The sequence below is a fragment of the Montipora foliosa genome, chromosome 1 (assembly GCF_036669935.1).
Source record: "Montipora foliosa isolate CH-2021 chromosome 1, ASM3666993v2, whole genome shotgun sequence".
Classification (NCBI taxonomy): Eukaryota; Metazoa; Cnidaria; class Anthozoa; order Scleractinia; family Acroporidae; genus Montipora; species Montipora foliosa.
The window spans coordinates 4,367,321-4,392,335 of record NC_090869.1 but is presented as its reverse complement, the minus strand read 5'-3'; the positions used below and the strand labels follow the sequence as shown (position 1 = coordinate 4,392,335).

Here is a 25,015-nt window from a genome sequence, read left to right as displayed (position 1 = left end):
CGTAGTGTGCAGCCTTGACTTCGTCTTAGAACATTGAAAACACGGACTTCCCGAAACTGTGAAATAAACTCCAAAAGGCACAGGAATACGCCAGAGGTGAGTCATTTTGATTCATTTTATTGAATGAACGTTAAACTGAGCATTTTTTAGGCTTCATAATCGACTGTATTTTATTTCCCATACAAAGTCTTATAACTCGTTTAAATTCTCAACGGCTGTCTGTAGTGACGCGAGCTTGGGCTGCCTATGCTACAACCAAGGAATAATTTCCTTGGAAACTCAAGATAGTTCAAGTTTTTAAATTGCCATCGCAATTTTTACTTAAAAAATTGATAGGTTTCTCAATTCTGGTAAACTATGTAGTTTCTGTAACCGACATATGGAGGAAATACTCATGGGAATTTAGACAGTTAAAAATTATCACGCTGTTGTAAATTTAAAAAAAATATTGATGACGCATGGCGATTGATCATGCGCAGAAATTAAAAAAACAGGTTGACAAGTCGAAACTGGACTGACTCATCCATTTCTTTGGATGAGTAGCAAATCATAGAAAGTTGAGGCGGCTGGCAGAGTGTTCTTTCCTCTTCCCGACTTATCTAGGAAAATCGAAAGAGATTCTGCTCGCAGAGTAGAAATTTTCAGGCTTCTCTACGCAATTGCAAATTGCGTTCATAACTTCATAGCTTCACTTGATTTCATATCCGCAGTTTAATACATGATCCATTTCATATGTGTGACCCTCCATGTGACTTAAGCGGCGTTTACACGGACGCGGTTTCACATCGATACGGTTTCACGACTTCGAACCGCATCTATTTTGAACCGAACAATGCAAATTTCGCGCCAAAATAGTAACCGTATTCAAATCGATGTGATTTCGCTGTTTACACGACAGATGAAACCATATCGGTTTGAAAACGCTCCACCTTTGGCAGCGGTTACAAATGAAACCGGGTACGTGTAAACGCTGCTTTAGATGCTAAAGGTGATAGCACGCTCACAACACTCTTAACAGCACTCTGAGCGTGTTCTCATTACACATATGCGCATATTTAATTTCGGAGAACAAAAGAAAACACACTTAGCTTTGTTATAAAAGCATAGCAGGCCAAGTTCTTTGTTTCCTCAGCGTGTCCAGTGTCACACTTAGGGCGCATAATTAAGCACACTTTTATTAGTGTGCTAAATCTTGCACGCTATAAAGCCTAATAGTACCTTCTTTTGGTATGCTTCGGCAGCATACAAGCAAAGTGTCTGAAGTGCCTCGAGAGATCGATTGGAAAACCAGCTGCTTTCATGTTATAAGATCCAGACCAAAACAATTTGAGCAAAAACGTGTTCACCAACACGGTTTTGCAAAGGTACAAACCATTCTTTCTTTTCCTTTTGATGTGCGAGAAACAATAACAGGTCAATGGCCAAATGCGCCCGCAACCATGAGTATCTTTTGCCCGCCATCTTAAAATTTTAAATTGTCATTTTCACCTAGAGAGATTTGTTTACACCGGAAGTTATAGTGGCCGATCAAAAGAGAGTTTGTAATCAAGTTTAAAAATCATCAAAGCATTTTTCTTCGAATGTTATATCTATTATGAGCTTTTTTAAGTGCCTCGTTGTCTTCTCTAGCATCGCAGCAATTGCAGTTGAAAAAAATTCACATCTTCAGTTTGGTCGGCTACCATTTTCTGATTTAAACGGGTAAAATGCTTTCATTTCAGAAACAATTTTTCTTCAAAGGTTTGGTTTTATCAACGGAGTTGATAATGTAAATTGGCCACCGTACAGAGATTCTAAAAGCTGACGTTTCGAGCGTTAGCCGTTCGTCAGAGCGAATCGAGGAATTATGGGTTACGTGTAGTTTTTATAGTAGAGTAGAAGCTACGCTATAGACCTTATTCAAAAATGGCGGTCACATTTATAATTCTTTTGTACACGTGCAAATTAGCCTACCAAGCCTCATTTTAGAGCAAGAATTCTTTTCAATTCACTGTATGGTATCGAGGCTTGGTAGACTAATTTGCACTTCGACAAAAGAATTATAAATTGGCCGCCATTTATGAATAAGGTCCATTGGTGGTAACATGGCAACGTGAAAAATAGGAATATATTAGTTAAATGAAAAGCGTTCGTTAATACGAACGCTTAAGTACAGCTTTTGATACTATACATCATGATAAGCTGATTGATCCTCTTGAGTCTGATTTGGGAATAACTGACAATGCGCTTGCCTGGTTTAAATCGTATCTTTCTGACCGGTTCAATTGTGTTTCTGTAAATGGTAGTCTCTCACATCAGTTTCCCTTAAAACAAGGTGTTCCTCAAGGATCATGTTTGGGTCCCTTGCTTTCCACTATCTACACACGCAAACTGTTTCAGATCGTTGAAAGCCACCTCCCACAAGTTCACTGCTATGCTGATGATACACAGTTGTATGTATCATTCAGCCCCAGTCGATCTGCGGATGCTGATTTCGGCATCAAGTCCATGACTGACTGTATCGGTGACATTAGGAGTTGGATGATTTCAGATAATCTTATGCTAAACGATGATAAGACAGAATTTTTAATTATAGGTACTAGGCAGCAGCTGGCCAAGGTTAACATCAGTTGCATTAGGGTTGGGTCTACAGATGTTTGTCTTGTAACAGTAGCTAGAAACCTAGGCTCTTGGTTTGATGAGCAGCTCACTATGTCAACTCATATTAGCAAGTTATGCGGTGTTGCCTTTTACCATCTGCATAATATCAAACGCATTCGCAAGTATTTATCTCAAGAATCAACGGAAATGCTTGTCCATGCATTTATTACATCTCGTGTTGATTATTGTAACAGTCTTTTGTATGGGCTGCCCAACTACCAGCTTAACAAATTGCAGAGAGTTTTGAATGCCTCAGCCAGGCTAGTTTGTAATGCCCCTAGGTTTTGCCACATCTCACCCCTTCTTCGTGGTCTGCATTGGCTTCCTGTTAAAGCCCGGATACAATTTAAGATACTGCTTATTACATTCAAAGCAATTCACGGCCTTGTTCCTAAATATCTATGCGATTTAATAACATTTAAATCGTCCTTATAAAACCTTAGATCTTCAGATAGTATTTTACTTTCTATGCCAATTGTTCGATCGAAGACGTTAGGTGACAGAGCTTTTATGGTAGCAGCGCCAAGGCTCTGGAACTCTCTTCCAAAAAAACTTCGTGAGATTACTAATGAGAACAGTTTTAAGGCTCATATTAAGACTAATCTTTTAGGACTTTATAGTGGTGAGCAATTTTATATTCAATTCTTACTTGCATGCATATATATTCTTCTTTTCTTTTTATTTATTTATTTATTCTTTTTTTTTAGTTTTTATACGCATTATCTTTTGTTAAATTCTTCGGTGTAAAGTAATGCAGTTGTAATGCGCAGCTGATCATTCTCATGTTAAGCTGCGCACAATAAGTTCACAAATTATTATTATTAAATTATTATTAATACCGTGAGGATTAAGGGTGCCGCCGATGATTTGGAAGATGAATTTTTGTTCTAAATTCTTGCGGCTTTCCGTCGTACCTAGATGTAGGGAAAGGCCGCAGATTGCCATGTGTTTTTTGGAGTGGTTAGGGAGATTAAAATGACGAGCGACTGGCTTAGATGCATCCTTGTCATTCTTCTCAACATCGCGAAGGTGTTCGCGGAATCGGTCACCTAGTCGTCTACCTGTTTCACCAATGTATAATTTATTGCATAACGTACAGGTAATGCAATAAATGACATTTGCGGAGGTACATGTGAAACGATCGGTGATCTTAACAGATCGCTTAGGTCCCGATATCGTACTAGTGTTAACAATGAAAAGACAAGTTTTGCAGCGCGCGCATTTGAAAGTGCCGGGTTGCTCGTTAGTTTTGAGCGCGCTTCTAACTAAAAAGTTGCCTACGTTTTTGTCGCGTTTGAATGAAATAAGTGGAGGTTGCGAAAAGATTCTACCAGTCTCGGGATCATTTTGGAGTAATTTAAAATTATGAAAAATAATGCTTTTGACTGCGTGATTATGAGGATGGAAAGTGAGGGTGAATGGAATTCTGTCATTATCTTTTTGTGACGTTTGTAGTGATGACTGTTGATCAAATTGTTGGGCGCGATGATGACCCGCTTTGACCTCAGAGACAGGATAGCCACGTTTTTCGAAGAACTGGCACATCTCCTCTGATTTGCTGGAAAAATCGGAGTCATCACTACATAGACGTCAAAGTCTAAGAAATTGAGAATAAGGAATTGAATTTAAGTTTGTGAATGTCGTGACGGTATTTTTTGGTGAAAAAATCTAAAGAGGCGAATTGTCCCTCTGGGGGAGTCCATTTAGATTTGCGAACTTGAAGTGTTTCAAAAATATCTTTGTTAGAAGTGTCCGAATCGTCCTCTTTGTCATGAAAAAAGGCTTTTAACTGAACGCGGCGAAGGAATTTTTCAACATCTTGCTTAATAGAAACTTCGTTGGTGCGTTTGGTAATAGGGACAAAATTTAGGCCCTTACTGAGAGCAGATTTCTCTGAGTCAGTAAGCGGAAGATTTTCTGGAATTGTAACTACGGTATTATGGCTATGCAATGTAGTGTCGTCGGTAATTTGTGGACCTATTAATTGTTGAAGTTTTAGAGTCTTGGTTTGGTGTAAATGGTCGAACAGTCCAGAATTAAGTTTTCGGATTTTAGCGCGAATCGATTAATAGGTCCGCAATTACCGACCTACCCCTAGTCTTTATCACCACACATTAGGGCCGTTTATACGAGAGAAAATAAGCCGCGGCTAACACTGGCCGCGGCTTACGTAAGCCGCGAACACCTCGTATAAATGGTACAAAATCCACGTTCACGGCTTTCTCAAGCCGCGGCTTATCCTGGCCAGGGAGTTTATACTCGTATAAATAGTTCCTTTCGCGGCTTACGCAAGCCGCGGCCAGAGTTAGCCGCGGCTTATTTTCTCTCGTATAAACGGCCCTATTGAAGCCATTAAGCAATAGAGGGTTGCGCGCGAGAAAGCTATAAATACCTTGTATGTTTCAAAAAGTAAATATTACGTAAACTCTCAAATCCTCAACACAGGCGCCCCAAGTTCAGTGTGAGGGAAAGCCCGGCATGGCCGACAGAAATTTAAGGATTTAACGGATTAAGAAGATAATTATAGAACAAAATTCTCAATTAAAAAGCCTAACCTCACGGTGTGGTTATTTTCCAGATCCAACGCGATTTGAGCCATTTCTCGGTTGCCCACCGTATTATAAAATCCCAAGGCTGGACTCTATTCTGGGGAGTCCACCAATTTGAGTCAAATATTCTTTAATAAAATGTTCCCACGGTCACAATTCCACATCAGAATCAATTGACAAAGATTGAAATTTCATTTCAACCCGTCATCAACGCAATAGCAGTCCTGCTAGCGACCTCAGCGGGAGTTTGTTAACTCGATCGCAAGAAAACTGCTTCCGAAAGATGCGCGTTATCGATTAAGTGGCCACGGCTTCAACCGTTGGATAACAAACTGAGCCTTACCGGGGTGGCAGACCATAGTGTGTCAAAAACAATTTTTTAAAATTCCCCTGGGTCTCCCGACACGACTGTATTCTCTGAGATACCAATAATTCAATTTCACTGGCTTCAATGGGTGCTTATGCACTAGTCAGTGGAAAGCCCCGCACCCCCATACCCGGGGAATGCGGGGCATTAGCGGGGGATTTCAGCGGTTTTGGACTGTCACTTTTGCCACGGTCCGGGGGGTTTTCGACAGCATTTGGTGCAAATATCGGCGAGCGGGGGCCTTGAGCAGAGCTTAGACGGGGATTTGCATTTTGACGCCAACTTGAATAGGCACTCAAAGATCACTGGGAGAGCATACGGTCTCAAAATGGCGGCTAAGTCAAGTTAAAATCCATTCTTTTCATGTTTGTAATTGGCTCTCAGTTAAATTCTGGGTTCAATCTGTAAATAATATCATTTGTTGTAGTGGAATTAGACAAAGATTATAGTTATGCTTGATAAGCGATTTATTTATAGCGTTGACCTTTTGTCTCAGTATTTCCATTGGAATGCAACGCGAACCTACGCGTAGAGGCTGACAGTGATACTACTTTATGATTTTGTAGATGAACCTTGAAAATTTTATCTCCGATGGGTTTCGTCTTTTTGAGTATCTACATTACCACGGTCTGCGTAATGGTCGAACATGCAAGTTCCTACCAAGGACTCTTACAAAGGTCTACTGTAGTTCACTAGATTTTTTATTTTCTTTGCTATAGTTTTCAGAGTAGTTTCAAAATTTGTTACCGATGAAGGGTTATTTCAAGAGATTATCAAGGTAAGAGAGAGAATACCCCGTATAGGCTTTCTACCAAAGGTAATCCCTCTTAAGTTATTTTTAGACATGTACATTCAACCTACGAATCTAGATGCATTTAGTTTATCTACCACTGTCAGAAATATCCCAAACAGAATATGTGAGACAGCGTCAAAATTCGAAAAGAAATTCTTAAAGTTGGCCGTCGTAGATCACGTTTTCTCGAATATGCAGCCAATGTGGCCATTTCGCGTTGTTGTTTTGTAAAGAACGGCAATGAAATGAACAGGATTATAACCCTCGCCTACACAGCCATTGTACTCGTTGCCGTTGCCGTTCAGGTTTGCTTATTAAATTCCCTAAAACCGAATAAACGGCAAAATAACGAACAGCCAATAAGTACAAAGCAAACGAAGGCCCAGCCGAACAAACAGGCAGCTGAGAGTGCAGAAAACATTTCTTTCAGGTAGTTTTCGAGAAAATCGCTTGGGCGGTCCACGCATCGCGCGAGTAACATCCTCGGAAGAACTGGGCACCATGTAAGAGGGATTACCTTGGGTGTAAGGCCTATAGAGTGTTTTCACATAACGTCACGGCGGCCATGTTGGTGTTCCAAAACAAAGGAATGGCAGCCATGATAGTGCATCAAGCTAATCCTCTGGGATTTGAACTCTATTTGTATGCAAATACTTTCTTTGTTTCAGTAATCCAATATGGCTGCTGGTCACGTGAGTGAACATGTTCCATATAGGGAATCTACTCTCTTACCTTGGGGTAATTTCTTGGTTATTTGCAAAATGTAGCTGGATTATGAGGCCATAAAATTTTGGTAATAAGCCATTTCCTTTGTGAAATTTGTATAGCTCTTTGAGAATTGTTGTGATAGTGAACCGTTGTAGTCGGTTGAGTGTACTTTAGGTTGGGTATTCTTATGCATAGAGGAGAAATAACTGTAATATTGTCAGATTAAGCTGCTCGTCAAATGAATGTTTGGACTTATGTCGTTGTTATCTTAATGGTTTTGACACCAAGGAAACTGGTGTTTTTATTCCCATTTTCAGGGCTGTGCTAAACCCAGTGATTAATATTACCGTTTTTGGAGAGATTGTAAAGTTTGGAACGCCAAATCTGTAACTCAAGTTAGATTTATTTGGGCTTTATGAGAAATGGACTGCATTGTTGATTTTCATGTTTGCCAAAGTTTAATTTGAGGTAAAATTTCTTAAAGTATATTAATTTTGGGCAACATTGTGCTTTATAGTTTTGGAAGTACTCTATCGTCCCGGGTGCGGGGGAGAAAAGTTTGGTTTTGACGTACAAAATTGCCCCGCATAGCGGGGAATTTTCTTCATTTAGAAGGCAGGCCTGGTCTAATGCCCCGCTATTCCCCGGGTATGGGGGTGCGGGGCTTTCCACTGACTAGTGCATTACCATTTAGGCAAAAAATCCGGGAATTTTGCTTTGAGGTCAAATGGAAAGGCAGTTTTCCGGAAAACCTTTCGGAAATTGTGGACAACCTCCAGAGGTATTCCCTTTTCTCCTTTCGGAATGAAATCGGGGAATTCCCTTACCATTTGCGAGAATCATTCCGTTTCCAGGCCCTTTCTCGCAAGATGGAGTAAAATATGCGGGATGGAATTCCGGGTAGAAAATGGTAAGCGCCATTGTCATCCGGTTGGTTAATAAATCCGGAAGCAACGATCATTCAGTCCGGATTATTGCACCCAGTAAGTCACGGAGGGTTGTGGGTTCAGCTCGGATTTTTCCGAGTTCCTATTCGACGATGCATAAGATCTTTCGTGTATTTCAGTAAGTCCAGCCACAAAATATTCGTAGCACAATATCCTACGAGAACAAAGTTTATTCGCATGTTAATTCCTTGAAGGCTTCATAAATACAAATACGATCGCGAACAGCCTACTGCGTACAAAGGCCTATTAACTAATAAAAGTGGCATGAATGCGCAAAATTACCGTAACTTACAAAGAATTTAGTTATTCTCCTAAGTTTGTACACTTAAAGGGGCTAGGTCACGCAATTTTAGGCAATTTCAGCACTGATCGAATGGTCATAGAATTAACTAAAATATCAAAATAACTGTTCAAAACTATAGAAGATCTCTAACAAAACGCAGGGAAGCCAATAAGGGACACGGATGAACAAAACTGGAGAGAATTGCAATGGATTGAATTTGGGTAAATTTGAAAAACGTCGGCCCACCGTTTTTCAAAATTACATCATTCTATATTAAAATGTCATTTACAAAGCTGGAAAATCATTCTCAGTTGTTATGTGGCTGTGATTTTGAAAATGAAAGACTCTTGCTCTGCCAATTTGACGTTTAGAGCTCATAATTAACAAAATTAAACAAAATTACCTAAAATAGCGTGACCTAGCCCCTTTAATTCTGACTTAACAAATTGATGTCAGTTTTTCTTGCGTCTGTCCTGTCATTGATCATGAATTTCTTCATAACATTGTGAAAGTAGTTATCGCCTCGTGGATCCGCAGACTACTTTAACCATGTTATGACGAAATTCATTGTCAATAACAGGACAGACGCATGAAAAACTGACATCAATTTGTTTTTTACAATAAAAAGGCAGAGGGGCTGTCAAATTAAGTCAAAACACGAGAAGAACGCGAGACAAAAATGCGAGAAACTTCAATTTTATTTAATCTGACACGACCACATTCACAACTTGCCTCGCTCTCTTATTGGCTAATGGTGACAGATCGACGTTTCACATAATTTTTCATAAATTAAACTCTTCGAAACGCATAAATTATAGATTTATGTGTCTGTCCGCTTATTGACAATAAAAATTAGCCAATGAGCGCGCGAGAATTTTGCAGTCATTGTAAAAATACTGCTTTCATTCTCGCTGGGCCTCTTAGCCATCTTTCAACGCTTTGCGGCTTCGCGAATGGGTTTTTGAAGTTTGTCAACATTAAGGAGGCGTGACTGTGATTGGACGACTGAGTCAATCATATCGGGAGACCAAGAGGGCAATAAAAAAATTTGTTGTTGACAAATTACGGTCTGCCAACCCGGTAAGGCTTTGTTTGTTTTCCAACGGTCGAAGCCGTGGCCGCTTAATCGATAAAGCGAATCATGCGGAAGCTGTTTTCTTACGATCGAGTGAACAAACTACCGCCTGAGGTCGCTCGCAGAACTGCTATTGCGTTGATGGTGGGTTGAAATGAAATTTCAATCTGAGCCCCAATCTTTGTCAATTGAGAAAACGAGAAATTGAAAAATGGCTGCAATCGCGTTGGATCTGAAAAAAAAAAACACGGGAAGGAAGCCGCCCACAATTGCAATAAGGTTAGGCTTTTTAATTGAGAATTTTTTTTATATAATTGTCTTAAGCCTTTTATCGGAATTCCCAGACAAATCCTTACATTATTTTCCGCCAGGTAAAGGTACACCTTATTTAACGTCGGTAATTCCTTTACCCTCTACAGCGAGGGTATTCTCCCAGGAAGCCGACGGTGCCCCCAGTTTAACCCCCTCTTTCCATGAGTGCTCCGTTTTAAGGGTATTTAAAGCTACTTAGGCTACACTGAGCTAAGCTTAGGCTACACTGAGCTAAGCTTCATATCCCTTTATACAGGACCTTTAGTGGTCAACGCACATTTGCCTATAGAGCAGTTTCTCTATGGAACTCCTTTGACGAAGGTTTACAATCTTCCACCTCAGTCAAGGCCTTCAAGTGTTCTCTGAAAACCAGCATGCTTAATGAAAGAGACAATTTGTAGATGATTAGGCGTTAATTCGTAGATATGTAGATATTAGTATATTTTATTGTTTTTGGACTGATATTAGTATTAGTATTCATATCGTAAATAGTTACTGAAAAGCCTGGCAAGGAGTAATTATTAAAGTCATCAAGTCATCAAAGAAGTCGAAACAAGGACGTGAGATCCGGGGATCGAACTCAAGACCTCTTGCACCAAGGCAAGGCCAGGCTTTCCCTCCCACTGAGCTTGAGGCGCCTGTGGTTTTTATGTTGTGGAAACACTGACCAGTTAATGCTCGTACCTTGTTGCATTTCTTGAAGGGTTATGCTAGTGTCCTACATCAGAGGCATACTTTGTGTGAGAATCAAAACTTGTTCTTCACATGTGCACCTTGTGTATGTGTGTTGTAACAATTTATGCCCCTTAAGTGTTCTCCAAAAATAATCATTTACGTAACGTTTTTGGCATTTTATGTTCATTCCTCTCCCCTTGTCCAAAAAGAGTGGTACTACTTAAAGGTGCTGTTAAACTGTGCAATTTTTCGTACAACTTGTCTCGTAACGCCATTGCGAAACAAGTTGCGCGAAACATTGCGCAATGTAACATACCTTGCAACGGGGCAAAAATCGTTGCAGAAAATAAAACTGAGTTCTACTTTCCGCAACGGCTCTTGTAACGTTGCAAAGACATTTTCAAGCTTTGCGCAGCGTAATATTTGTCCTGCAACTCGTGTCGCAACGGTTTGCAGCACCAGCAAAACAAAGTCATGTGATCATCGGAAACGAGACAAGTTACTTAGTGTAACACCTGCCAAGTAATGTGTTTTGCAGTGTGAGAACTTTCCTCGAACAAAATAGCAAGAAAAGTTGCTAGAAAAATTGCACTGTGTGACAGCGCCAAAGGTTTCTGATCCATCTTTGACACACTTTTCCAACCTCTGATTAGTAAATGTAAACATTTTACAAGACTATGTTAAAAGAGCAGCTGCTATCTTTTGAGAACCCAAACAACTTTTGGAATATTCACTAGAACATATTTTTGGTGTTAAAGTTTGGAATTCACCAGATTTCTGGGGAAAACAATTATAAAAACTACTCTCAATATCATAAAATCAAGGATTTCTCCTCTGCTCTCTTTAACATTTCCACTGTTTTACACTGAACCACTGGCTCGCTTTGCTCTTTGTTGTGTGATGTCTGTAATTTATAGCACTTGTTTATTATTTTTTTCGAATGCGTATCTAGTAGCCTAATAAGTTTTAACCTTTTACCTAATCAAATTCCATGTTTACATGTACCTTGATATTTTTTTGAGTCAATTATTGACTTCTGTAAAGGCTTCCATTTTTTAGCTCATTTCTGGATATTTTTAATTAATAGTATTAGTAAAATTAATGTTGTTGTTTTTGTTGTTAACCTAATGGCAGATTGTGTTGATTATTCTACGATAGATCCTGTACAACCAGAAGCAAGTTGTGCCAATATTGTGTCAGCAGCTGGCAGAAGCAGCACGCACAGTCATTATGAGCAAGGTAATTTATTCAGTGATAAAAATCACTGAAAGGAGGTGTCTGGAACTTGCTTAAGGAGGCTCGAAAGGGTTTTTTCGTTGCTACAGTGTTTGTGAAACACTGTAGCAAAGACACCAAAGAAAGATACCAAAGAAGGATATTTCATAGAGTAGGCAAACTATAAATATCTTTGCAACTCTATTGTTGGGTAATACTTTAAGGGCACTTATGACGTCATATCGGTTACCATGGCAACACGCCAGGTCCAAAAAAAGGTTCTCTAAATTTCAGTTCTTTAAAATTATCTGAAAAACTAAGTAGGTGACCTATCGTTTTTATTTCTTTCTTAGAAATCTCCCTCTCTGACAAAAAGCTATCCAGTAGAACTTATAGTTTTATAAGTTCACAGAAAATTGTACTAGATAACTTACCCCGAAACTTTTTTATTTGAAGTGCCATCGTGAATGATACTTGCACGCAAAAAATCAATATAGGTCACCGAGCAAAATTTCAAGATAAAGACCAATTTTTTTCCGCAGGTTTTATTTCCGGTTCGCGCGATTTTACGCATATTTTCACTTCCGGTGTGTTGCGCTCGCTAATTTGATTTAAATTTGATTCATTCAACTGATGCGTGTTTCTTAGTTATGGCGTGTGTATGTTACGCGCGTGCGCGCAGCTGAAAACCCTTTCGTGGCTCCTTAAAGGCGGCTAAATACGAGATACAAAAACCCTCAACTTGGCGCGTCAACATTGTTTCGTTGCAAGTTTGGGTCGATGTTTCCCGTTTTTCACCTTGCATGATCATCTTGTCACGCAACAAAAACATTTGTTGCGGGTTGAAGAAAGTTGTTGCGAAAAGTAGAGCGCGGGTCTACTCTGAGCAACAAATTTTGGCTTTTTTGCTCGTTTTTCATCAAGCTCACAACTTGTCGCGTAACAAATGTGCTCGTGGACTAGCAAATCAACCAATCAGCGAGCTGCATTTCTTCAACCAGCAACAAATGTTTTTGTTGCGGGTCAAGTTGATCATGCCAGGTGAAAAACGCGAAACATCGACCAAAACTTGCAACGAAACAATGTTGACGCGACAAGTAGAGGGTTTTCGTATCTCGTATTTCGCTGCCTTAAGATGATTGTGTTACACCCCCATTACGGTTGAAAAATATGTAATGAGTGAGAGAATTTCGTGACGTCTTATTGAGATAGAGGTGGATTTTTTGGAGCAGATAGATGGCGTGTTGTTACAACTTTGTTCTGAATAACTTGTATCTTGTGTTGAAAAGTAAGATCAGGGTATCTCATCAGAGAAGTTTAGAAACCTGCCCTTTGTGCCTCAGCCCCATCTTTTTGAGACGAGAGCACTTATTAATTAGAGTAATAACATAAGTACAATGCAAGTATAAGTTTTGGTTTGTGATATCGCGCAAGCGCGTGTTCGGAAGAGGAAACTCTAATCTTGAGTACGCTATTACGTCTGGACAGGTCTCATCCTCATTGCTATTAGTTTATGAAACGTTACTTCCACCAGCGAAAAAGATATAGAATCAAGGAGGTCTCTGAAAATTTTGGATAAACAGTCGAATGAAAAAGAAAATGGCACTAGGTGTGCTTTTCTCATTGCATAAATTTTGTTTTCTTTATATAGTTCGTTGTAGCATTACGTTTTCTTATGCAAAGGACCCGGCATCACTAAGTCTTGTTCATTTTACTCGGATGATTTTAAAATGGAACTCCCCTACTGAAGATGTAACCGATTATTTTCACAGCAAACAGATGTTCGGTCGCACCATTTTTTCCTTCGTTGTTTGTTTCAGAGATCGCAGATTGTGAATCAGACATCAAATTCTTTGCCGAGCGTCACGATCCAGACACAAGAAATTGGCTGTTTGATGATTTCAACAAGTGGTTCAGTGATCCTGGTGAGTCCAGAGCTTATGTTCTCCTGGGTGATGCAGGAGTCGGCAAGAGTGTGATTGCTGGAGCCCTGGCGCAGCGCACGACGGAGCATTTAGGTGCTGCCTGCTTTTGCCGTCACTACGATGACACAAGAAATGATCCCAGGTATCTTCTTGGAACTTTGGCGAGTCAACTCTGTAAATGTAATAGTCGCTACAATAATACAGTGGGTGGGATAGATGGTGTAATCACGATGTTACACAATAATAAATTAGGAGTTCAGGAACTTTTTACAAAACTGTTACAAGAACCATTAGCTAAGTGTACGCATTTAGCAGAGCGAAAATTAGTTATTATTGACGCCCTAGATGAGACAGAGTACGAGTCCAGGGAAGATTTCCTTTTCCTTATAAAGGAACGTTTCCCTCGTCTTCCTCATTGGCTTTTGTTCTTTATCACCAGTCGCCCTGAAGACAAAATACGGGAAAGATTGGAGAGATACAATCCCTGTGTTAGGATTTGCGCAGGCGATAGTGAACAGCGTGGTATTTATCAGCAACACGAGGGAGATATACGGCGATTTTTTGAGAATGGTGTCGATTTATCGCTTCTCCAATTCACCGTGGAAGAAATGACAAAATCTTGCAATGGATTGTTCTTGCATGCATTTTACCTTAGGAAAAAACTCAACGATCTCGCAAAAAAAGGTAAGATGGATTACACGCTGAGTGACCTTCTTGTCGACGATGTTGAAGATTTCTTTCGGGACAATTTTCAACGAGTGTTTAGTAGAGTAGGTAAAGATCTCTACGAGAAGTTGATCGGATGTATCCTAGCTGCTCCATCTCCCCTTCCTGTCTCGTTTATTCCCTTTGTTCTGCAACAAGAAAAATCGAGTCTTGATGAGCAGGAAGTAATTGATGCTGTTATGCAATTTGCTTGGAATCAAACTTCCAATGATACCGTCACCTTTCTACACAAACTGATTCCAACTTGGTTAACAAAAAATCCAAGGACGAGAGACTACCAAAGAAAGACCAAAAGAAAAGATTGTCCTCACTTATTGATGGAAAAGAAAAAGGCAGAAGAGTACCTGGCAAGAATATTTGAGGAAATACTGTCTGGTATTGTCACCGAACCTTCACCAACATGGCCATGCATAAATGAGAATTTGCAGGACTACGCTTTTCGCTTTGCCATTCGATTTCTGTGTCAGTATGGTGACCAGGAATCCGTAGGAATTGTTTTTAGGTGTTTGACAAGTTTCCATTTCTTGGAGAAAAGGATCGAAAGTGGGAAAATTGGTATCTACCACCTGCTAGAAGATTTGAAGTTTGCTTCATGCTGCCCCGCATTCACGGACTTACGCAAGAAGAATATTCTCCATGAGATCTCCAACGCTCTTGAAAGCAATGTTCATATTCTTTTGGATTGCCCTCACCTTTTAATTTCCTGTTTTCGAAGTGGATCAAAAGTCTTGCAAGAAACCGGTTTAATTCCCAAACTCTCGGGCCCGTGGTTAGAGTGGAGTGCTTTTGACTGGGAAAGCATTACTTGTCTCTCAGGCTTCAACGTTTTTGCGACAGCTTCTGATCAAAGGACGGTAGCGGCCTCAAATGGTCGCTCTATTGTTGTTGTTGATGCATCTCGTTTAACGATAGTGAGTGGTCCTTTTGAGGTAATCGAAAATACAATCGACAAAATCAGGCATTTGGAGTTCACGCCTGACGGTAAGTGGGTTTTTTTCGGTAGACTGGACAAATGGTTTTCGGTTGAGCGTAAACGTGCGGAAGACTTTCCGCAGTTCTCTGGAAATGAAGTGATGTATGAGTGGAGCACTTTCACTCCTGACGATCAGTACATTGTCGTGAAAAGGATTGGCACTTTTCCGAAGCGTAGTATTGACTGCGTATCCGAGCTATTTGCTCTTTGGGCCTTACAAGAAATTCACCACGATGTTACGTTGCCATGCAATGATCATGATTTCAGAGAATTAGCCGAACGATTCCAATTCAGCAATCATTGCGGTAATATTCTCAGAAGATTAGCCCTATTCGGGCGATTCAGCGGTCTGCGCGATGATGGTTCCGAAAGATTAGCCAAACGATTGCTAGACTACCTTAAAGCACCAAAGTTGTATCAGCCTTTTAAACGGTTAGTCTCCTGTCATCACGTTGCGCCTTTTTGTGAAAAACTCCGCGAATTACTACGGTCAATTGATGATTCATCCTTGACAGCGGTTCGCCAACTGATTGTTGAACTTTATCCTCATATATTTGATTTCCAGGTTTGGAATGTACGCACTGGAAAATCTTTGTTGTACGATGTCTTTTTTCTCAGTGTTCAGTTAAACGAATTCACTTATTTTTGGCACGTAACGCACGACATAACGGTTACGGGATTTTACGGCATCATCGCTTCTATCATTAACATAGCTGTGGCAAATGCTGTTCACGCTGTTGCTCTTGAAATTTGTTCTTATGACTATTTCGACCTGCGGGAAATGGAAAGAACACCTAGAGAAGCGGGAAGATATTGAGTGACAGGTGGCATCGCTAGCGAGGATATTTTTGGCATCCTCTCGAAAGGGGTCTCAACTTTTTCTGAAAGAATTGTTTTGCGTGAGTTTCATTTGCGTTTCACCACGCAAGAAATGGCTTATCCTGAGCTTTCCTAACAAATGCAACATTTTGCGTGTGTACTCTGTATCGGAAGGAAATGAAGAACAGCATTTCCTTGATGATAACTGTATCCCCAGAGATCTTGGTGAGCCTTTTGTTGACTTCACGTTTACGAATGATGACAGCTACTTCATATATAGCACTTCATCAGGGTCATTACACGCTTTATGTCTTCAAACAGGCACAATTTTGAAAAGCGTCTCGGGAGCAAACCTTTTTTACTGCACTGATGAAAAGCAGTTTTGTTATTGGTTTCAAAGTACCAGAGGCGAAAGAAAAGAAATCTTTTTGACCGACTTTTTGAGTCCATTGAGATTTGGGGCATCGACGTTTGTACTGAAAGTCCATCCAAGTGAACCTTTGTCGCTTTGTCCTCCACTTTACGACTCGCTTCTGAGCATTTTGCCTTTTACTCACGAAACCATATCATTCGTATTGCGGTGTCTACTGGATGATTATCGTAAACAGATGCTTGATAATTTTGTGCTGTCTCTTGACGGAAAGTTAATTGCGATTCACAGAGGGAATAACATAGAATTGATTCGTTCTCAGATGGTGTTTCGCAAGAGAGAGGTTTTTACAGTCTACGAACGACAATCTTCGTTCACGGCTACACTTACTTTTTCAGCTGACTGTAAGTTGCTCCTTTTTTGTGTCCAGGATGGAGCTCGTGTGAGCGATCCACATTTCCACGAGTGGGATGTTGAGAAAGGTGAGCTTGTCTCATTCAAATTTCCTGTGTTATGTCCACCAATGGTTGAATGCTGTTGCCTTTCGTCCGACAAAGCAAGGTTAATCTTATGCGGTGACAATAAAGTTGAGATTTGGAAGTACGGCAACGGCCCTTGCTGTTTACTGGAAAGCGCCAGAGTCAGTTCTTCGTACAGCATATTTAATTTCCGTCAGTGCACCCTTTCGGTGGAGAATAATTTGCTTGCTTGCAGTATTGAGAACATTGTTGTTCTCTTCAGTCTTTGGGATCATGCGACAACTTTTCTATCCAAACGAATTCTTTGCGGTCATCTGGCAAGAATTGTGTTTTGCAAGTTTTTGAAAGTAAATCGTTATCTCATAACTTACGACATTAATGGGTTGGTGTTTTTGTGGGATCTGACCAGAACAGAAGCAGTCGCATTTGCAAAGATAACACAAGACCAGGAAAGCATCGTGAGTCTGCTTGTGTCGCCCAAGGAGGACAAAGCAGTGTGTTTGTTATCCTCAAGTCGAATTTGCGTCATTGAACTCTGCAGATTGGAAGAAGAGCCCCTTTCGAAACCAATGGAAGACACAGTGAGTTTATCCGAGATAAGTCGACAAACTGTACGGGAATTGATGTCAAAATCTGAGATTTCACCTGAAACCTCTCGTGATGAGGATTTAAGCTTATCACAGTGGATAGAGGATATGTACTATGTTTGTGATGATGATAATGATGACAAGGGCGATGACGATGACGTTGACGATGATGATGATGGTTATGATGATGATGATGATAAAGTTGACAAATTTGATTGAACAGTTACCACTTCTGAAGTAAATGAGAGTTCTCCATTTATGAAATAACATTTCTTCACGACTTTTCCACGACTCTCCAAAGTCACGGCGCATTGCAATTTTCGTCATTTTTGCCAGTCAATCATCTTTATGTTTACATGTCAGTTTTCATATATTTGGTATTTTTGTTTTCAGCGATTTACACCACACTGGAGTTCCTAAGTTTATTTCTTGCAATCCTCAGTTCGTATTGTGTCTGATGCAAGGCGACAATCATTTTTCCTTTCGTTTTCCGTTGGCTAAATGAAATTGCAAAGTCAAAAATTTTTGTAGGAGTAAGGTTTTCCACTACTGTCTTCAGGTGAATTGAATTTCAAAAGATTCCTCAAAAGATTGAAATTTTGTGCTTCCTCGTGCAATGGAGTCACCTGCTTGTTGAGAACAAAATATTAAAGGCAAACAGTTTGTCAATGGGAAATTGTCATGAACAGAACTTTACAGTCACTAAATGCCAAAGACAAACAACTGTATTCGTCATCACCCGTGGACTTGAACTCTGTGACATCACCCGTAGACGGGATTAAAATTGCATGATAAGTAAAATTGCACGCAAAAAAGTAAGAATTGGGACGTTAACCCGATGTTTCAGTGGCAATCAAACAAACAAAACAAGGGCAGCTTTATGAAGTAAAAAGAAAGGTCTCTAATAATTATAATTACGCAAAAAATAAAATGATCATTGATCTGCTAGGATTTTCCATCCTTCTGGTCAAGAAAGGGGAGGCACGAGTTGATGGAAACCTCAAAAACGTCGCAACCAGCAAAATTCAGCTGGAATTTTTGCTCATGTTGGTGTCCTACCTTTCTCCGTAAAGGAAGTGTTAGCAATCTAAAGAATTGTTTCTTGGTCGTAAATGACGGTTTGAATTTTATCACTTACGATTTTGCGCATGTTAAGTCCGTGTTTAATGCATTGAATTGGTCTCGCCGAGAATGCGATTGGCTTTCATTCCGGACAGCCACGTGCATGTCACGTGATTTCATGCGAATCTAACTCTTGCCTCTCTTGCTGAATCCTCCTGCAGGTCACTGCATTCAAAAGCATTCCAAAACAAGTTCGGTTACATTTTTGAGTATCAGTTTTCAGAATTTCGTAATTTTTGCATTTAAGTAAGTTCATATAGAAGAAAGAGTTATCACCGCCTAAGAAAAAGAATTGTAGAAAATGGGTAGGTTTTGTAGAATGTGTTAGAAGTATTAGTAGTTAGTGTTAGTATTATGAATAAGAAGTTATTTTAATACTATTCCCGGGATGCGGATGGTTTTGTTGTATTTGCTATCTCATTTCCAAGTATTCGTAAACAAAGAGACACATCTCGGACTTCCCGCTTACAAGTTAAGCTATTGCTTGGGAGAATCATAGTTAATAGAGGAGAATGGTTAGGAAACCCGACAACTTTCTTTGTTGTAGGTTTTTGTTCACTTTTCTGGCCTTGACCGTGCACAAAACACAATGGTTGTTTACTCCGTACTGAAGAACTAACCAATAGAAACGTGTTGGTTACGTAATTCATGCATAGTGTATGAGCGCAAAACAAAAGATTGTGCACGGTAGTGGACTTTCCAACCTAAATCTTGGCTGCTTTGTTTGCTCCTTTGATGTTTGCCGAGCTTCCTAACCATTCTCTTCTATTAACTATGGGAGAATAGATACTTCAGGCTTAGATAAAACTATGTTAAAATACCTTTTCAGACCGTAGAAAAATTGAAACGTTGGATGAAACTGTTACAAACTATTTTAGGTGTTTAATAAGTGGCGCTGTTTTCAGCCGAGTGGAGTACAGCCATAACCAAGTTAGTCAAAGCACACGCAGAAAATCAAATGACTCTTGCTTTACATACAGCCAGTACTAGTCCTTAGTTCAGGAAAAACCCTGCTTGTTCAGTTACAGGTTTCTTTCTTAAAAAGTGGTGCAGGATAACTGATCACCAAGGGCTGATTTTCACTAGCATAATCACAGGCAGTATCTTCAAACTGCGAATAGTCGCGAACCTTGTTACCTTATTTAGTTAGATCTTCGTAAGATTAACGACAGATCATTAGCTTCGCATTTACGGCAAACATCGGGCTAAAACTAGAGATAAACAAAAAAATCAAGAATCTTGTTTCGTTTACTCTCATTTCTTGCCTCTTATCTGCAGATATCAGGCAACTTCTCAATGGAGAAAGACTACTATTAAAGAATCGGACAAGAAAATTTTCCAGCTTTCATTAAAGAAAAAAAAACAGCAGCCTAGCTGCCGTTTCCCGTTTCACGTAAACGCAACGCTAACTGTCTTTTTATGTCTGCTAATGTAGGCCTGTGTGTAAGGCGAAGGCAGCGGGGAGCTCGAGATTTATGTGAACGGCAAACGGTACACGGCAGGATACTGCTTGTCATGAAGGATGGATAATTATCTCATTTTCACTTGTCGTCCTCTGAGGAGAACTGAGTTACTGGATATCATATGACAACAAGAAAGAAATGAACTACAATCAAACAAGTTTCTTTGATTTCTGGAAAAACTCTTCAACGTTTTCAGTGCCTGACGTTTCCCGTTTTCCGGAAAAGCGATGTTGCCGGAATCTCTCTAGTTAATCGATTGCCAATCATTATTAGCCACTCTCTATGGCAATTAGACTTTGCTAGGAAGCATATATATATATACTTGTATTTACTAAGGTTATACAAGGGATAAATGCGTGGCCCTTTAGTTGTATTAAGCATATTAAAATAAAATTTTGAAAGCAGGACCTGTTTGGTGTTAGTTTACATTTGATAGCCAGCGCAAATCCCTAGAGTAATTGGCCCCGCAGGCCAAAACCCGAGGAGGCAACCTAGAAGTCCCCGCGTAAAAAGGGTAAATGTATAAATATTATTGGTAGGTACTGCAGGGGGAATCAATCTCGATTTGCTCAACCGGGTGCGCAAGGTGGTATCGGTATTGCTTAAACGGGCGCTCAAGTGCTATTGGTATTTTTCTACACGACCGAGGTGTTTTAGGAGTCACGAAGTAAAAAAATTGGCAAAGAGAACCAAAAGTGCTGTTCGGGTTAGCGACTGAAAAATCAAACATTGAAGCAGATCTGATGCAAATCGAGTTACCTGGCTCAGAAATTGATTATCAGAAACAGAAGCGACCATTTGTCAGACGCCAATCGGAAACAGGGGCGACATGTTCAGCATAAATTTAAAGGTATCAAAAGGGCCTTTCATAATATCTTAGGCGGGGGCAGTTGTAGTGAAAACTATTACTAGTAATATTCAGTTAGGGCCTGTTCACGTGGAGGTGGGGGACCCCGGGGGTATATGAGGTACCCCGCCTCGGTGGGGTAACCAATCTCTACATACAATTTCTCTTGTATGATGCTGAAGGTTTGGTACCCCGTTTGACTGGGGTGATTTATCTTTAGATTGAACTTTCTGCCAAAGCATTTGGAAACCTCAGCCCAGCCCCATGGGGCTATAAAATATTGCATGTGAAGGCTTGCTTTATTCACCTTTATCACTCGGCGGCCATTTTGGAGTCCTTGGGGAATAAAGGCTTTGTCTTTGCATTGTCTTTGCCCGTCCAGCCTCACATTGAATGAGAGGTTCGACGGGCAAAATCTTTTGTGTGGACATTGAGTGATAGGGGTCTATTTGACCACCGGTAGGCGGGGTACCTCACCTACCTGGGGTCCCTCACCTCCATGTGAACAGGCCCTCACACACTGAGTGACCCTTGGGAATTCCATCAACAAGAATTGTTATAGCAGCCGCAACCCCACTAGAAAATATCGCTGGCGAGGCTCTTGCGAAACTGTCGAAAGCCACAGTTACTTCTTCGCGTAACGCTAAGGTGCAGAGAATTCCGTTGCTGATACGTTCAAGGACTTAAGGAACTTATCAAGACAGTTTTTAGAAGCTGCAAAGTCGTATTTTTGCCAAACGTTGATGTACTGAGCGAACAACGAGATGACGTTTGTATTGCTCCCAAATTCCCATCTACATTTATGGCTGAACAACTTACTTTTTATTGTAAACTTCATCCTCTTTGAATTCTCGCGAAACTCCACCATTTTGGAGGCGGGAGAGAGGCATGTGACGCTGGCTGGCGGAAATGCAGCTGTATTCAAACTTTTGGAATTCTTCGGCTAAGATTGGCGCACGAAATCCTCGGTTTCCGAGAAACAACCAAGACTCCTGATAATACAAACGAGTGCGACTCAAAAGTAGTAAACCAAGTCCTACAACATTTGCGTCCATATCCGTCTCTTCTGTTTCAAAGATTGACGTGTAAATAAGGTTTCCCTTCACTATAATCAAAAATCTGCTTGGAGCGTTTTTCATCGTATTTCTGCCATTCCTAAACAACAATAAATGATCTGGTCACATGCAGCTACGCAAAGCCAATTGAGTTGCAACGACCGAAAGTTAGTACTTACGGCCCTCGCTTAATTCACTATGATATTCCTCCGAATTTGCGGTAAGCTTTCAAATTGACTGGGTTAGGAATATCTCGGTCTCCTCCCAAGCAGCTTTCCGGCAAAATTATTCCAAACTACAATTACTTGACTATCACAAATGACTGTGAAAGCAATATACAAATTGATATCTGCCTTGACAAACAGCTTTTGATGGCGTTTTTCACATGTACGTGGGTCACCAACTGGCAACTGTTAGGTTCAACAGGGGATGTATCGTTCACCATCACAGAAAAAAAGACAGGTCCCAGCACTGTACCTTGTGGAACCCCGCGATTGATGTCTAAGAATTCAGTTATATTATCATCTACTGCAACCCTTTGTTTTCTATTACTTAGCAAATCTGTTAACCAGTTTATAACATATGGGTTGATTTCAAGATCTTTAACCTTATTGCAGACAATTCAATGTGAAACAGTGTCGAATGCTTTAGTAAAGTCAAATGAGAAAACTCTAACACAGTTAGATTTCTTATCCAAGGAGTTCAACCAGTAATGCTGACATTTGATCAACGCCAAGGTACTGTTACAGTTCTTTTTGTAGGCAAACGTTGGTTGATTTTGTTATATCTCCTGAATATTAATGTACCTGTACGCCGTTCGCTATGTTGCCTACTAAAGTTAGTCAAGAGCTCATCCTTGCATACGGAACCTGCGCCCGCAGTGCGCGTGGCAGTCAAAACTGTGCTATCCTGTCAATCATTTGCCCCTTCACCGGAAACAGTGCATTTCGGTTGTTCGTAAATGACATTGTTGTTGATCTACGCAAGGATGCGGTCAAAGTCTTTATTCGCGAAGTTAACTCAAATAAATGTCGATACGGTTTTGCCGTCTTCTTGCACTTGATTCGAAAATACCAGCCTGAATTCGTCTTAGAATAGTTAGAAAAAGCACAAATAAAAGCCAAAGCATAAGAGGTCACGTTCGAATTCTGCTCGCCGACAACCCGAGTTTGTTGACAAAAAAATTGCCACAAAATGTTTTAAATGGTTTTCTGGCCCTTTATTACTAATGGCGCTCACGTTCATTTTAAATGGAGTACCGGGAAAGAAAAATTGTCAAGCTGATATTTTTTTCGTGTGAACATACATTTTCACGTAGCGAAAATTGGTATAAGCACTACAAAACGTTTACTAACCATTGCCCGAAGGAACACCTTTTAGAAGCTGCAAGGAAGCCGCTGATGAATTTTGCACAAAACCCTCGGCCCCTAACACCGGAAAGCCAGATTTGGAAAGTTTTTCAGTGGAAGGCTCGCTAAGGAAAAGTTTCTAGAGCTTGCCCTCCCGCAGGTCGCCAGAAAGGTGCAAACAAGCTGGTTCATGTCTGAAAAGAGCAAGATCTAGAAGGGGCAGTCAAAGTTGTGTTTCTTTTATTGTGCGAAAATTTATTCTTCCCTCAATCCCAAATAAGAACTTGCTGTGTCTTGCAATTCAACAGTGAATTGCTATTAGGCCAATAAGAGAATCAACATCAACAAAGAGGCACTCCCAGGGGTTTGGGGAAAAAAAGAACATGGCTAATTTAAACTGGGGAACAGAGTAACATACATACATACATACATACATAATCTTTATTTAACGTGGGTAGAAACACTTATCTGAAGCTATTTTACAGGTTTTCCACAAAATAATATTAAAGAAAAAAAGAAATATATACATAAAAATGTAAGAATATGAATAAAATATCTAGTATCTAAAATTTCAAAATTTAGGTAACTAAAATTTAATGTTCCTCACTGGTTTTTTTAACAATATCAAAATATTTTAGGGAACAAGGGAAGAAAACCAATTTAAATTTTAGGGATCAAAAAGCTGGGAACAAGTTTGAAAGTAATTTGGGGAACAAGGAAACACAAGCAAATACGTAAAGGGAACAAGGACTCCTCTCCCCAGGAGGGCCTCATCAAATGTTCTGCATCTATCCAACAGCTCAAACAAGCTATTCCAACAATTTTTGAATGACCAACAAGAAAAGAAGACTCTCTTAGAGAAATAGATTATTTATAATAACACTTTAGCATGCGAAACAATGCTCAGATGCTTACGAGGACATGTTTGTAAAGCCCATGTTTGTAAAAAAGCACCATGAAGTATTCCTTGTGGCTGGCTGGTTTAGGCATTGTTTCATCTTTCAACATTGGGCAAAACCAAATCAACTCCATTCTCAGAGGGCACTGGGGAAAGAAGCTAGAAGAAAAAAGTGGCCTTGATCCTATTCTCCCAAGGTAATCTTTACAGAATAAGATCATAGAAGGAACACTTTTGAGTGCCAACCTTAAGCCTTTTAAAACAAGTGCAAACAATATTAATAGTCTTTAAATTCACAAAATGTCAAACAGCATATTTTAGCCTCATATTCAATTAGATTTGGCTGCAATGTTCCTTAAAACTATGCAGAACTATTTACCATAAAATGTGGAACATTTCCTGCCTATCTAAATATGCCGCAAAAGGGCTCCAAAAAGCAACCAGTTAAGTTTTTAGATTAAGATACACAATACCTAAAAAATAAATTACTTGATGTGATCAAGACATTGAATGACCAAGCAATAAACAAATGGCAGCAATGTATGTTAGGTTCACAAAGTGGGAAAAAAATATTCCTCAACTGATGTTTCAATATGCATTTACATAAATTTTCTATCAACAATTCAAGGGACTGACTTTTCACTGGTATTGATTTACATTTCCATGATAAGTTTGAAAGTGAATCTGGCAACCACAGTGCCCTATGAAATGGGAAATAACTTAAACAAACTCTTTAAACTAACATTTTACAAGGGACACCATTATTGATGCCCTGCGAAGAACAAAGATTAAATTGAAAGAAGAGTTGGTCTGGAGTTTATCCACAATGGACAGTTAG

General features: G+C 39.9%; 1 protein-coding gene across 1 annotated transcript; it reads left to right on the top strand.

The window, feature by feature from the left end:
• Positions 1 to 11,476: 11,476 nt before the first annotated feature.
• LOC137981507 (uncharacterized) lies at positions 11,477 to 18,848 on the top strand. Its single transcript, XM_068828610.1, has 3 exons — positions 11,477 to 11,588; positions 13,385 to 15,906; positions 16,013 to 18,848. The coding sequence occupies exons 1-3, from the start codon at positions 11,477 to 11,479 to the stop codon at positions 17,660 to 17,662; spliced, it is 4,284 nt and encodes a 1,427-aa protein (XP_068684711.1). The 3' UTR covers positions 17,663 to 18,848.
• Positions 18,849 to 25,015: the final 6,167 nt, after the last annotated feature.